The 16,718-nt window shown below is 40.2% G+C and overlaps 1 protein-coding gene across 1 annotated transcript in view; it reads right to left on the minus strand.

Annotated features, from left to right (window-relative positions):
• Positions 1 to 14,772: 14,772 nt before the first annotated feature.
• Positions 14,773 to 16,718, minus strand: part of hdac11 (histone deacetylase 11) — a 30,468-nt gene continuing 28,522 nt past the window's right edge. Inside the window, exons 10-11 of the mRNA XM_022744771.1 lie at positions 16,108 to 16,286; positions 14,773 to 15,148 (exon numbers count right to left, since the gene is read on the minus strand). Coding sequence (XP_022600492.1) covers positions 14,906 to 15,148; positions 16,108 to 16,286 — 422 coding nt within the window. The 3' untranslated portion in view covers positions 14,773 to 14,905. The remainder of the gene's footprint in view (positions 15,149 to 16,107; positions 16,287 to 16,718) is intronic.

The raw sequence follows: 16,718 nt of genomic DNA on the forward strand, positions 1-16,718 counted from the left end.
TGTGACTTTGGTAGAAGAAGTGTTCAGATCATTTACTTAAGTTAAAGTACCACACAATAACACAAACACACATACATCTATGTGCTCTAAAGACGCACCATATGACAGCAATGTCAGGTACTATTCAGCTTGTTGCCTGATGTTATCAAACTTTACAGATTTAAATAGAAATTCTTCTGCAGAAATGTCTTCATGTCTACTCAATTCAAAGCTAGTTTCAGGTAAACTTCACCTTCCCCAAAGCACATCAAAATAGTCCGCCAAGAAGTCTACAACCATCATCAGCCATATGGCACATTCATCTACAAGAGGGGCTGTTCATGACAGCTTGACATCTTCCTTAGAGCCAAAGACAACAGTGATTTTCCTGTGTGCACACGTATAATTGCTGAACCTTTCCTTTTTCACTCCTGGGCATGTTTTTGTTTTGTCCAGTCTGATGGTTCCACCTCACACATAATGGGATTTTCATCAGAAAAAGTGTGTTTAATATCACTGTGAAAAAGTGGAAAGTCGGGGGGTGGGTAAACAGAGATGAGGAGGCGTTATTGTTGAGTAGTGTTTGTGTTGTGGGATTGTAATCCATTATTTATACTTCCTGATTGTGTTATTGTTACTTTCTGTAGGTCAGAGCACCTACATACCTAAAGGGGAGTTACTTTCCCAAGTTATGGAGGAGGGTTCATTTCTTGACATAATGAGAAAGCCTGTTCCATACAGTCTCCGGCTGTACGTACACAGTCTCTACCCTCTTCATGGGGCCACCTGCTGGTTAGGAGCGAGCATTACAGCTTCAAGACATGAATAATTCATGGCCATCTGTAAGGTGGGAAACTTCAGAGCAAGCCAAACAGCAAGACAGCCTGAGTCATTCCATTCAAAGCATCAACAAATCACACACAGCTGCCAGCATCACTTTTTTGGCACAACATCATAAATCACAATACAGACACTGGCAACAAATGTGTGAAGTAAAATCTTCGACACAGGAGCCATGTGCACAAAACAAGATAAGATAAAAGAAGACAAAGGCTGAATTATCCACAGGGGAGCTTAGTAAAATGTCCAACACATGTATTTATTGTTGTGTGTATTGTCAGTAAACTGCCATGTGTCACTGACTGTCAGCGACCTGAGAGTGAGATACAAAACAAGAGGTGTGGTGTTTTTTTGTGTGGATAACCACAAAAAAAACTAACTAGTAATTTCTAACTTCAATTTGTAATTCTTTTTGCCCCTCTGTTAATGCAGACTCAACACTTCCTCCTTGAGTTTGGCTAGCATCAATCATTTCATTCAAAGTCATCCAGGCTGAGGAGGTATAATCGCCTCCTTTCCTGGTAAACTTTTAAAGTAAAAAAGTTTCACTGACTGTGGTTTAACAGCGATGGAAAAATTCTCAAGTGGAACTACATGGAAATAATTAGTGAATAAAAACAGTAATGTGTTAAAATGAGAAACTCAGCCGAGTACTTAGCATGACATCTCTGTGTAGTTCTAAATGAATTTTTTTCATTTTTTTTTTGTGGCCTTTATTTGCTCGTGCTGGCCATGCAGTTGAATTCTAGATTTTATTTGAGATTTCCAAAGCTATCAATAGTAAGGACCACGATGATGGAAAAATCTCAAAAATCAAAAATCCCAGTCCCAAATCAAACACAATCTACATCGGTCTTGATCCGTGTTCAGAATAAACCAGAAAAAGAAAAGCGACTGATATAAGATTTAGTTCAAACTTCACAACATGCGTCTCTATCAACTGTCTCCTGGGCTTCTGAATCAGATGGATCATCTGTCTCTTTTCCTTCTTCATCTATTTCTTTCAAGCTTGAATTTTTTTCTTTACTTTCTCCATGTTTGTGTCTCCACTGTGGCATTCTGGGTTTCTCCCTCTCTTCTGTTTCCTCTCTTCTCATCCCTTCATTCACTCTTCAGAAAAATAATGATATAATACATATGTCTCTTTCAAAGATCAGAGGTGCGTGAAGTTGTACTTAATCTTGTACAGTATTAATCACAACGGTTATGGATTAACAACTTAATGTTGTGGAAACATTGGTTATCAGCATTGGAGTTTGTTTCAAGCTAAACTATAAAGCAACAACAAAGCTGATAAATTGAACAGGTACATTCAGGGGGTTCAGGGGGTTAATTGCACAATTCTATGGGAAAAGAACTTCAGGTCCACTTGAGAGTCATAACTAACTACTTCCTTTGACATGTTACTGTTTATTGATCGAGATCCCACATCTTTCTAATAAACTCACTGTCATGAAAGAGCCTCCTGCATTATTATATTTGTGATTTTAAGAACCAAACACTGTCTCAATGTAGTTTTACATCTCCTCTCTCAGGCTTCTCTCGGGAGCTCTAGTAACAACAGGTCCGTGAGCCAATCAGAAGAGAGGAGGCTCTGAGCCTCTCTTCTGAGTCATCCAATAAAAATATAGCAGATTTCAGGTAAAACACTCATAGAAACCAAATCCTGCAAGGTCGGATGATGGGTCCAGGTGGGAGGGGCTTGGGGCATGGCTGAGAGCGGTGACTGCTTTGTTGTGACATCACAAAGTAAAAGAAGTCCTGAGGCTCCTTTTAAGGCTCAGTTTGTGAATACAGGCTGTGTGCATTTCTCTGTGGCCTGAGGCCTAGACCTGCTTTATAATCAAATTACACATGGACATCTACCTTTATACTATATGGGACCTTTAAATCATGTGTAGCATGAGTAGGTGGTGGACTCATAGTCACTCTATGTTAACAGGGTACAGTGTTGCCTGGTTTTAGCAAACAAGAAAGTTGAAAATCTGTGTTAAGGCAGAGGAGGGGGATGTGTAAAGTTCAGAATTTGAGAGGTGGGTAAACAGCCCTGGTTACTGCTGCTCCTGAGGTTGCTACAAAACCTACATTCCCAGAAAGAATATGAAAGACATGACGTTGGTGTCCTCAATGAAAGCTAAGTCCATGCATTCAGTTTACTCAAATGATGCCATCTGTTGTGTAGGAAAGAAAAGGAGCCAAGTGGGGAAATGATAGAGTGACAAAGAATTTAAGAAACTGAGTTTGGTTTCTTGGAGCAAAGCCTCCTAAACTCAGTGTTTCACTGTGTCTGTCAGCCTAAGAATTTTCATGCTGAGGGAGGAACTGCCTCTTTGGTGATCAACAACAAAAACATATGTTTTTACACGACCAAGTGATGCACTTCCTCTTCTCTAATACGAAGAAATGATCCACTTATTGTCTTCAAAGGTTGCTGCTAAGTCCCTGTGATTATATTCAAACCCTCTGGGAATGAAAGAGAAAACGATACCCAGCAGTGTGTAGGCAGCCTTCTTGCAACACGAATCTGACAAGGTGAGTGAAACAACTTAATATTCCCACTGCATTGCAGGGGAGATATTGCATAATCTATCATACAGTAGGCTGTAAACAAATTCCATTCTGAGGTATTTGCTGAATTGGAGGAAAACAATGAGACAAAGTCCCCGTTGGTCACCACCGGAGGTCTGTCTGCCACAAATATCTCACTCTCACTGTGCTCATTCACATCACATTCACACAACACTACCAGCAACCAGGGGATGGTTGTATTATGGAAGACGAGATTTGTCTATTTTGCTGTCAGACGTGTTATCTACGAGCTGTAAAGACATGAAACTAGTCTGTCACAACTGCCTCTCACTGTGATGTAATACTGGGAACAAATACAATTACCTCAGTATTCAATTCTTCCCACTCTGGCTGAGTCAGACTTGTATACTGCCAGATATGTATTACCGCATTTCTGTCAAGGAGGGTCGTCGTGACCACCAATGCTGCCAGCCAACCAGAGATCATGTATAAATCCTACCAGTGTGTTAAAGGGTCATCTCACCCATAGAAAAACATAGATCTTTTCATTTCTGTCTCCAGCCTTGCAGATAGTTTGGGTTTTATTTGCTCAGATTTCTGTTCACACTGTGCAGAGTTTTCATGGGGGGCATTATTTTCCAGTGGAAACTGGTATCAATGAGATTATCCAGAGTAGTGAGAACAAGGTTACTGGGAAGAGATATTTCTGTTGAATGTTTTAAATGTAATTTGTTGATGCTGTGAGCACCACAAATGACATTTAATTCAGATACAGCGATCTTGCTGTGTGGGTAGATACCAAGGGCGTAGGTTTGGCCTCAACATTGGTAGGGACGCAACAACCCTGCCGGTTTATTAACATACAAGATCTGAATTTACATCCAGAACTGTATTTACATTTAAATAAAACTATGCAGTATGCAGCGGGCTATGGTTACATTAAATATAAGTTAGTAATTTACAATTAATCCATAATAGTGTATACTTAATCACACTATCATTTTAAAACCTCATCTAAAACACTGAAGATGTATCTGTTTCCTCAGCAGCCTCCTCTATCTGCTGCTGTTCCAGAATACAAAATAATTCATTAATCCTGACATTTTCATACAGACAGAAAACTAAAACTAACTTCAAAAAATCTAATAATACATAAGCCCATAATGTGTTTAATTTTAAACCCACCTCCACCCCCCACCCCACCCCCCACCCCCATAACCGATATTTAGAACTGATATGCCAACACAAAACTACTGCTACATAAGGACTCTTTCCATGGCGTCAAGGTGTTTTTATTACATAGACCACGGCCTCTGAAGGATGCAGACCCTGAATTAGGAAACAGCTGCCTGCTATTGTTCCTGGTTATAGGCCCTTGTGGTCCTTGTGTGAAGAACCTTGGTGTCTGTGCCTGCCTGATTATCCACCCATCTGCCTGTAAGCTTTGTTTTCTTCATTAAAGTATCTTCTCGTCTGTGTTTGGGTCCTCCCTTCCTGTGCTGCCACCAGTGATTGTGACACCCACAAAGATTTATCACAGACCCAGAATATTTAGTGTCTCTCAGCTCAATGTTTTTAGTTCTAAGACCCACAACTTTCCAGTTTCAGTACAGATCCACCAATCTAACAAACCTGTTTGCAACAGTGTAAAAGTTCTGATAAACTGACTCTGTTGTGGTAAATTTACCTGGTGAGCACCAAACAGCTGACGGACAAAGTTAGCAACTAGCGAGTGAACATAGTGCGGAATGTATCAGCTAAAGACAGTTTTTTCCAAAATTGTTGTAAAGAGTAACAGACTTTTCATCATGTGGCCAGATTCTAAATTAATGCTAATGTTGCTCTCTGTCTGCTGGATGTGTAAATAAGCCACTGTTTGCCAACACATTAGCTGTACCAACTTAATAAGGTGGTGATCTGTCAGTGTTGTTTACAGCTTCTGCTGCCTCGGAATGGGCAAAAAAAAAAATCAATGAATGCTGCTTTAACATTATTCACAATAATCAAAGGAGTTTACCAATGTAAGAGTTATTTCTGAAAGCTGACTTTTAATAGTAAATGCAGGAGGAGACCTTTAAATAAGCACTAAATCTTTTCAATAAGGTGGCAAATGCGGAAACGGCTGTCAAGGTGCACAACACCAGACCCTTTTTTTTAATTGCTGCAACAATTGGAGATGTGACAGCAATTGAAAGGTCTGGAACCAGGTTTGAACCAGGCCTCTAATGACCCCCTAGATGTGGTGGATGTGGAGTTCTGGAAACCAATTGGCTTTAGGTGAACTGAAAATGGCTGCACTATTAAGCCTCTCTGCTTGAAATCCACTGACAATACAGATTACCTGCAGCTGAAAAGATTGTATTTGTTTCCACACTTGAACATCAGCATGAACTCTACAACATTAAGTCAGGGTGAATAGTTTACAAGTGCACATCTATACAAGAAGCAGAGGTGCGCTCGATCTTCGTCTGAGAATGCAAATCAGCTGCTAAGCGTTTCACCCCCTGTGACAAAACTGACAGAGACAAACATTCAGTCACACATTAGTTGTAAGTCTGTATGTGTGCTGTAGTCTTACTCCACTAAAACACTTGCACCAACTGTCAAAACAATACAACTCCTGTTCAACTCAGTTTAGTTACACTCTGCTCACCACACTTGCCACGTATCAGGAGAGGCAGGAGACACAGTGGCTGATTTAATTCCTGCTTTAAGTGACTGAGTGAGCCTGAGTTGCTTTGAATCTCTTCCAGCATCACTCTGACACATTCAACTTGACCAGACAAAAAAAAAAAAAAAAAAGGTCTACCAGTATTTAGTCAGTCTGGCCAATAACCCTGAAAATTAGGCGCTTTCATGCAAAATTTGTTCTCAGTTATTTTGCGTTTGTGCCAGGAAACCCCTCTGATCCCTAGTTTTAAACACTCATTAAAACTACTTAGTGAAAGTATCTTCGAAGAGGAGTGGAGAAGAGGAGACAACTTTGTTACATGAGGTCTGAGACGTAACAAACACCTGAGAAATCAGGCACCGAGTCAATATCATCAGCTTTGCTTTCCTTAAAGATCGGATTTCCATGTCGCTGGCAAGGTCTGCAAATGTTAAGAATTGATAAGAATAAACAACAGCATCATCTGAAACAGTTTGCCAGTGAATACATTTGCCATTCAGAACTTGGCTGGGACGCAGACTTAGGCCTCACATTGTGCTAAGATTACCAGTAATCGCTGACTTAGTTCAAACACCCGAGCAAACTCTAATATTTCCATCTACATTTCATCACATCCCAGTTCGACCTGTTTGGCTCATTTACTCTGACAGCGCAGCCAGGAGCCCACTGAGTCACATGTTGCTCAGCGATGGTCTTTTTAATGATGTTGCTGGGATCTTCGAGGTGGGAGATTCAATTGAACTCTATGTTGTCTATTGATTTTTTCCCCTAGGGAAATTTATGTTTATGTAAAAGGAATATTTGCCACTATAACCTTTAACCAGAGGAGACCTGAGATTTTATTCTGATGTACATAAACTCATCTAAAAGCACAGAACAATGACGCAGGTTGTGTATGATTATGTCTTGGAGCTAGATTTCGTCGTGTTCATATTCATTACACAGACTTTACATGTAATGTATGAAGATCAGTCTGGGGTTTGTATGATGCATCTGAACTGTAACTCTGCAGTTTTGCTGAGCATCTGCCTTTCACCCTCAAGAACTAGAATTACATCACAGTTGTATCCCTCCACCAACCAGCCAAGTTTCAGGAAATGGCATTTTGGATATAAAATGTCATCACTTCATTTTATCCTTATCCTATCCTTATATAGACATCTGTGTTAAATTGTATCATAAGTTAAGAGGCCAGAACTGTGTTTTGTGAGCTGACCATGACCATGACCTTGACCTTTGACCTTTGACCCTCCAAAATCTAATCAGTACACCCTTGAGTCCTAATGAATGTTTGTGCCAAATTTGAAGAAGTTCTGTCAATGTGTTACTGAGATATCACATCCACAGGAATGGGATGGACAGATGGACGGATGGACGGATGGACAACCCAAACTGAGGCATAAAAACCTGATACATGAAACGTTTCTCCATCTTGCCAGTCCAGATGTCAAAGGGGCACACCAGGAGCAGAGTGCACCAGCTGTCTTAGCTACATCCAGCTTTGTAATTTGAATTTACACAGAGTGCACCAAACCTGACTGAACATGGTCGTAACTGCACCTGGTGTTATGACACACCTCCATGAGAACGATCACAAAGTGGTGATAGTTGCCAAGCAACACACGTCAATCTAACTCTTACCTTCAGACAAGTTGAAAGAAGCTTTTAAAATCAGAGCATGGATGACTCTTTCTCGTCTAAATGCCCTTCCGTTAATTATTTTGTGAACAAGATGCACTGCTGTTGTTTTTCTTCTTGGTTGTGTGATCAATCATTTTCCAGTTGTTATTGCCATGGAGACTAGTCTGACTTTCCAACTTACTCCTGCTCCATACTAGACGTAAAAGTTACACCCAGGCGCAACACAAACATGGCTTAGGTATAAATGATGCACGAGTCAGAACTTTAAGTTGGATGTAACGTTACGACCAGCTGGTGCACTCCACACAAGTCTTGTGTTGCTCTGTAAAATGTTCAGGGACTCCAGAGATTAAGGATTAAAACAAAAGCCCACAGCCATGCTAGGGGCTGTAGGACTACTAAAACTAAAACGCTGTTATGTTGGCTAAATGCTTACTAAATGCAGCATGTTATAGCATTTACTGTCTCACAGTCTTACTTTACTGTGTTTGCATGCTGTCATTTGCTAATTAGCACTAAACACAAAGTACAGCTGAGGCTGATGGGGAAAGTCTGTTTTACTATTATTTTGACCTGATGATTCAGTCTGGAGCAAAGTGGTGCACTGACCAACTGACACCGCCATCCGTACAGCCATCCATACATCCATGCAGCCATGCACCTAGCGTGGCTAATAAGAATGATCAAACTCGAAGTAGCACAGGCCAAGAGATCCAGATCTTTGGTCCCCATTATGCGTCGATGCAACTCAACATGATATTTCATTAGACCCCCACTGCCTCCAAACTCCACACCTCCAGGTGCAAAGCAGGTTTTCTGTTGAAGATTTTAGGTTTCATATCCAAAGTGAAATTTTATCTATTTGTATGTTACTAGTAAACTGAACTTGGTGTGTAATATCATGAGTGAGTGTCCCTTTAACCCTGCCAGTTTTCTGTGAATGTAAACATATTACTCAGGGCTTCGGACTGTGAACTGAATATAGCCCTCTTGGGTTGGTTTGTCTGGAGAGGAGAAAACATCTCTGTCGAAGCAGCCAGACAAGGAGCACTTGATAGTCTCGGCCTCTGTCCAGCTGAACCCCTGGAGCAGTTCATCTGAGGTAAGACAGCATCCAGGAGCCAGGCAGCCAGGGAAACATGTTTAATGAAGCCTACTGCAGGGCTTCTGTCACAATACCACAGTACATGGTCTGCCTGAAATGATGTTGTCATGATGGGCGAGTTGTCTGTCTGTGAGTAGGCACATTTTTTGGGAACACAATAACTCTGTACCAATGCAAGATAACTCCACACTTCATTGGTTACATTTATGAACTCTGGAGCTCCTACTTAATAACCTCCAGAGTTCAAAATAATATCACCCATGTGTTATGTAAAGACAAGTAAGATGTTACTTACATATGCACTAATTAATACACTGACTAGTGTTATTAATGAGTTCATTAGTATAATTGGTTCTGTGTCACATCTTATGGTGATTATGGGAGGGCATTAGGGGGCTAAAGTGGCTCCTGCTTGAAGCTTGTATCACACCTTAGTACATATGTTAAGGACCATTCATTCCTGTTAATTATAATTCTGTTGAAGAGCAAAACAACAGTATAATTATAATAATCAGCCGCTGACAAAAATGAGAGTCAAACATCATGTTACAAGTACAAGGTAGCATCTTTTGTTTGTCTGTACAACTGCTTGTTATGATTGAATTTTTTTTTTAGTCAAAAGCTGAACTCTGCTACTGCACTGCTTTGTGCATGAAGAATAGTTTGCTAGTCATTTGGGAAATGAAAACAACACAAACATGCAGAAAAGTTAAAGCCTTCACACCATTGTCCTCCCACATATTATTATTTTTTTTAAATTTTGCCCGATAACTGAGGACTGTGGGTGTGCACGGAGTGGGACTGATATCTCACCAACTCTTATTAGCTGTGTCCACAACTGTCCAGTATTCACTGTGAAGATGTAATGTGTTTTCTATTGTGTACTGTCTGAACATGTAGTGACTGATTAGACTACCCCGTGTAGCAGACTCCCAAATTATCCCACTAAAGTTAACATAGTGTACAATCACAGATGTACTCTGTTGCATATGACTGGAACCAGACTCACTACAGGTTATTCCAGTGTCCATACTCTGGCTGCTGCAGTGTATCTCTGCAGTTCACTCTAATTGAACTGCTCTGATCAGAGGATCAGAGGATTCATCTGTGCAAATGTTCTGCATACATTTCAACTTTGAACTTATCAATAGCAAACCGTCTTGACATAGCTGACAACAGAGAGCCGGAGAGTCCAAAATAGAGGAAGCTAGATTTGCTTGTGCATTGAGATACATTCTGTTGTGATCTGGCGCTACAGGAATAAAAAACTGACTTGACTATTCATAGAGGAAGTTATTAGTTGTGTTGTATCAGACACTTTTATTAACCTTCAACGTATCTAAGGTACAAATGTGTCTTTTGGATAAACTATATTGCTCTGTTATTAACAGAGCTAAGCTAACTAGCTAAGGAGTTTGCTAAACGGATCATTAGCATACTTGGGTTGGAGAGCTTTAGAATAATTTTTTATTGAACAAATGGGACTGAATGAAAGCAGTTTGGGGATTTATAATTAAGCAATATCATTCATGAGGAAGTGATGTTGCGGCCTCGTACCTACGACCGAATCACAGCCGTGCTGATGTTCAGTACAACATCATGACCTTGAGTGTGATACTACTATTATACAACAGTTCTACAAGCATCATATCAGTTAAATAAGCAACAACAGATTATGAGTTGTTTGTTTATATCATCATTTATTGGGCTATGCCAACACAAATTCCGCAACTGGACTGGTACTGAACTGTTGCTAAGCAACACTTAAACATTTTTAACGATGTAATATGGGTGCACCAGGACGTGTGCGCTGAAGTATCCAGGCTTCTTCCCTTCATCCTCTTCTGATGACCAGACATCATTTAATTCAAATGTTATTTCTGGAAATATTTTCATCTTTGCAAAGTTTGTTACAATCGAAGACAGATAACGTCCGTTAATGTAACGCTAATTAACAGTTAATAGAACTTCTGTAAAGAGGAGTGATACATGTAGTTAAAAGTCCCAGTACTGTTGTACTCTATATCAGCACTCATGGAATGATTCTTTTTCCAATCAAATTACTTGGTCAGAACTAACTGTTGTATAATATATAGCAAATATAGCACTGGTTTCAAATCAGACCAAATGAAAATTCCAGTGTGTGTTTGTGTGTGTGTGTGTGTGTGTGTTGTGTGTGTGTGTGTGTGTGTGTACAGAAACTTTAAAGACACCCTGGGGAGTTTTCTTGTTAGCAAATATTTGCAAAGCTGAGTTTTTAAAGTATTTTAAATCCTGTATTGTTTATATTCATGTTAACTAAGTCACAGGTTCTCCTTCTCTGCTGTTGTTGGTGCATTGGAGCATGTCTTGACACATTACCGCCATCTGTTGATCAGCAGAAGAGCACGACACCATTGGTAGGACTGTACAGTATGTATGTATCTATGTCCTTGTGCATGTGAATGAAATAAACAAACTCTGGACACACGCTCACAAAAAAAACGTTCCATAGCACTACTACAGGTCTAAAACTTTATCTTTAACAATTTCACCTCAGGTTGGACCTGTGCAATGAACGACCTGTAAGATAGGCAAGAAAATGATCTGAAAATTCAACAGTAGGATGCATCAGTGAAGCTCAACGACACGGGGACTTTACTTAGATATTTTCTTACTGAGTCACTGTGGTACAAGTGTGGGATTGTCATTACATCATATGGGGTAGGGCTTTAGGAACACCCATATGGGACGAGCAGCACTCAATGGAAAATTCTGAGAAATGCTGAACTACATAGCAGCAGCAGCAGCAGCTTTATTAACTAAAGTTTTCCAAATATACCATACTTTAAGCATGGGCAGTAAAATCAATGAAAAAAATAAAGCAAAACAGACCTTTTTTTTGTTACAGGATTTATTCAATGTCATTATGAATGCATAGACGTAATTTTCAATGTCAGCACAAACCACAAACACACCAAAAAAAATATACAGTGCAGCTTTGAAGACTTGAGTGCTATTTTTGGCACGCAACATTCAATCAACTCAAACGGCTAAAACGCTGGCTGACACAGAAAGGAGCTGATGAGCTGGAATCTGGGATAGCATCGGGTATTAAGGAAGCCTGCATACAATAAGTGATATATTCTGAGTCCTAATTAAAGGTAGACTGCTCTAAACCTTTCAGCCGCATTCAAAAGCAGCACACCAGATCAAAGGCTTTGGCTAATTAGCACTGACACCGCTAATATGGCCTGCCTCTCACAGTTTCATTATGAATGTGTCCAAACAGCTTCCTGGATAAGCACCGAACACCGCTTTTCATGCTGTTCAAAGATAGGCGTTTTAATCCTTTAAATGATGATGAGTCTGAGCTCCAGTCCTAACTTTTGGAACTTTTTTTGGAACAGTAGAGGGGAGCCAGAGCAGCAGAAGATAATGAATGTGAAAACACATTAGAAAAATCATTACAGCGGCAACTGCCAGCTGTCGCTTCAGGTCCACTCAGCTGCACAACAGAAAAACACATCTCATGTCACGCCAAAGTCCACAGAGGATGTGGTTTTATTATGAAAAGTACCAGTAACATTAACGTCTCTTCTAATTTGGTCAACGGCTTTTTCTTTGTCGGATTCTTCCTACTAGTCCTAACACAGGACACATCAAACTGACGTCTACCCCTCTTTGTCCATGTGTTTATTCCACAACTAGAGGTACTCAGAAGCCAACAGTACACGTCTCAGTGCACTGTGAAACTTCAAAGTGTGAACACATGTGCAACCATCCCTCCTCCTGCAACTACTGTACTCCCCCAGGTTGTTGCTGTACTTTGGGAAGTCAATTAGCACGGCTAAAGCTGCGCGAGACAAGATCTGAATGTAAAACACACTCATCTATTTAACCTAAATAAAACAAATTGAGATGTCATGGGTTTGGCTTTCTGAGGAATGAAAATCTAGATTTAAGGGATTTAAAGGATGGTTACAATTTATTACAACTTGCATAATATATTTTTGATGATAATTTTTATTGTTTATTGTTGATACTTTGTACTAAAAGATATTGCTGACATGTGGGAACATGGCAACATTGCTAGAACAAAGTCTGATGGGGTGAGAAACACAAGCAGTGGATGAGACATGTCCTACATACATAAGCCACATTATCTAAACCAATTTATTTGGACTTTCAACCAAAAGTGAAACGATCTGAAATGAGGGGTTAGGGGTGGGGGTGGGGGTGTTTCATTCTGGTTATGAGACTAATCATTTCTTTGCACTTCATTCTTTCAATCTGAAACACTCTTCAATTTCTATTTAGGAAAAAGATATTCAATTGTCTTGTTTTACCCGAACAAATCAATAATGAGTCAGCAGATCCTGTCCTGCTGACGAATTATCAGTTAACATGGAGGCTGTATCATGTTTTTCACAGACATTGCAGTTATGCTGAATTAATAATTTCCTCATGTCGATTTACAACAGTCTGCACGGCTGCGTCACCATTTCTGGTTGTTCCCAGGTAGCTAGCTATGTAGTCAATAGATAATCTCACCTACAAAACTCTCATTATCAGTCTCGTTTCACCGTTAGCAAACAACCGTTAAAGCTAAATTCTCAAACTAATCAGTGATGCGGGTGATTCAGGAGTCTGGAACCAGGCTAGGTTTGTTTGAAATCAGGCTGAATATCCAGCCACTCGTGCTTCTTGCCCTGTCAGACGTGTTTTGGTTAAGGCCCAATACCACATGACCACTCTCTGTGTTTGCTCCCGTCTCTCACAGTGATCCATCAACATGCCTTGTGAAGCTTTACAATAGCATGAAGGTGTGATATCAATATTTTATATTATGTGCAAATAAGGAAAAGGTGAACTAAGGCTTTGGTTAACTTAAAACATTATACTGTACAGAAACTCAAACTAGAATGGGCTAGTTAGTATTATACACCAATATTACACACCTACACAGACGTATTCAGTATTCAGTGTGTGTCTGATGGAGATTCTTTAGTATTTTTTTGGAAACTTTGTCTCCTTATACACAACAACTGTATGTGTAAACATCATTAGTGGAGCACTGAGTTCTGAAACCAATCAGAAGTAAAAGCCATGAAAAGCTTCAGTGGTCAGGGCTGCTCTTTAGTCACTGAACACTTCTCGGTTTTTGGACTTTGATGTCTGGATGACAGGAGCACACTGCAAAAAGGAACACTGATTTTTTTTTAGGAGCTCAGGAATGTGTAGGTGAACTTTCTGTCACCATACACCAGTTAAAGTGCACAGAGTCACATGTTTTAGTTTAGAGACCAAACATTTTAGTAGCTGCAGTGAAATCATACCGGGCTCCCTGTAAACATTAACTGGAGATATGAGTGGATTTAAAGCACAGAGTGCATTAAGTACAAAAACCCATCAATGGTTTAACTTGATTAATCAAACACATTAACTCTGATTACAATATTTTCTAGATAAAATCAACATTTTAGACTAGAAATGATCAAACAAAATACTTATGAGGACTAAAGAAGACATTAGGTCCTGTAGGTTAAACGCCACTATTAAATTATATTTGATCACAACACTTTTCTCAAGTTGTTATCTTCATTTTTAACCTCCGTTACCATAAAGTGAGATGGAGGATAATTAATATACTGAACATGTATCTGTAAGAACATCACACCTCTGTACCATTTTATGGACTATTAATATATCATATCCTTCACAATGACATTATTACATTTCCTGAGATGAAAGAATACCTCAACAAAATGCAGCCCTGAACATACATAAAACATAAACCCTTCATTCTCCCACGGATTCAAATCTAAATACTCTTTCTGTCGCATGTGAGAGCTTATGTAAATCTGCTGTAGTCAAGAGAGCGCTATTGTTTCAGTACAACTTTTCTCTTTGAATGATTATTCCCTTTCATGAAGTGCCAACTTCACAAAGCTCGTTAACACACACACACACACACACACACACACACACACACACACACACACACACACACACACACACACACACACACACAAACAAAATAACAAACATTCCTCACAATATCATTGCTGCTTTCACACAATCACTGCACAATATAAAGTTAATTCACTGCCATCATATGTCACAGCTGTGGAGGCCACACCTGTGAGTGTTAATGCCCCTCAGACAGCAGTGAATGTTGATCCTGCAGGTCCAGAGCTGCACATCATACTGGTCACCAGAGATGATGACCCCTCCCCCTCCAGAGCCTCTGCTCCAATCAGGCCCTGCTGGTGTAAGTTGAGAATGGAGTCGGCGATGATGCGGGCTGTTTTTTTCTGGTATCCCCCAGATGTTACCATGAGTATAGGGATGCCCCGTCTCCTTGCAGCCCTGAACACAATCTCATCTCTCTTTACAATGCCCTGGCAAAGAAGAGGAAATACAAGCTGTCAGTTTGTCCACGGCTTCAGACAGTGCTGCTAATTTCTGTGATTTCTGTTTAGCTGCTGGCTAACATTTCTATCTACGCTGCCTTGCTCCCCTGAGGAGGGAGGGGAGGCCTGGAAGAGGACTGATTGTTCCTATATCGCCCTGTTCCACTGTGGAGCACTAAGCCTCTCAGGGCGACACATATGGGAGGGACTGAAAAGAAACACACACACCCCCATTTGTCTAGGGATTGAGAGCGGGACGGCTCGTGTCATTTATTGTGGAGCAATTTGTAGCACGAGGGCTGATTTTAAACATTGTTAGGCATGGCAGAAACTCACGTTCAGAACTTTAAATACCAATTATTAAAGCTGCAGCAACTTTTTCTTTTCAAGGCCATTTACCAGCGCCAGTGACAAATTAGCTCTGCAACACACATCAGTATTATCTCCACTTCACCTTATGTGCTTTATTGTTTTTGTGGAATTTGCCAGATCACTGGCCAGAAATCTCTGCACGCAGAAAGTAATAAATCCAGATTTGGCTCATTCGGATCAGCTCTCAGTATGCTTTCATATTTTCTGACAAATTAGCTTCATGAACTACTCACGTGACCTGACCCAGCTGAGCCTGCCAGTTCTATATTCAGACATCTTTCCTGCCATTACAGCAGAGTAGATAAAAATAGTTGATGTTAGCCTTCCTAGAATTTGAAGGAGTAAAGAAGGATGTACACTAATGATGTTCTGCTAAGAATTATCTAATAGGTGCATTGTAATACACAAATGCTACAGATTGGTGTCACTTCCATGGTGCAATGTTCAGGAACCTTTTTACCTAATGCAGTCTAATCCAACAGTCCTGCGATAAGTCCTCGACCTTCGTTAAGATTATAATGTTCAGTGTCTGTTGACACAGTTTTAGAGAGGTGTTGACGCAGCAGGTACAGTACCTGTGGTGATATGGAGAGTCCTCCAAGTGGGTCCCCATCCAAGATGTCTGTCCCTGCATTATAGACAATGATGTCAGGTCGGACCTCATTCAGAGCTCCCTCGGAGTGGAGCTCTACTTTCTGAAGATACTCAGAGTCTTCAGTGCCCCAGTCCAGCTCTACCTTCCTCTTTATGGCTCCTGAAAGACAGAAAAATAACACATTCAAGAGCCACAGCACGAAGCCACGGAACATAGCTGCCACCAATAAAGCAACTGTTATGAAACAGTAGTAGTAATGTTGAGCTCAATCCACAGGCCTCACATACAGACTGGTAATTGCTACAGTGTTACATGCAACTGAATTTCTTTTAGCACGAGCAGGCAAAACAATTTCTGATAACTGAATTCCTATATGTATGAAGTTCAGGTAGTTAATTGAGTTTCTTTTCTACAGAATGCTCAGATATGCAATAGTGCATTTGTGCTTTAATTAATTAGTATGTACATTTCCATAATTAATGCAAATGATGAAAAAGGTTAATTAGGAGAACTTCATGTTTCAAAGTTCAAACAATTAAGCTGCAAAAGCAGGAGCAATGCAAACGCATGTAGAACAGAGTTTTTGGTAGT

The sequence above is a fragment of the Seriola dumerili genome, unplaced genomic scaffold (genome assembly GCF_002260705.1).
Source record: "Seriola dumerili isolate Sdu_G_001 unplaced genomic scaffold, Sdu_1.0 BDQW01000088.1, whole genome shotgun sequence".
Lineage (NCBI taxonomy): Eukaryota > Metazoa > Chordata > Actinopteri > Carangiformes > Carangidae > Seriola > Seriola dumerili.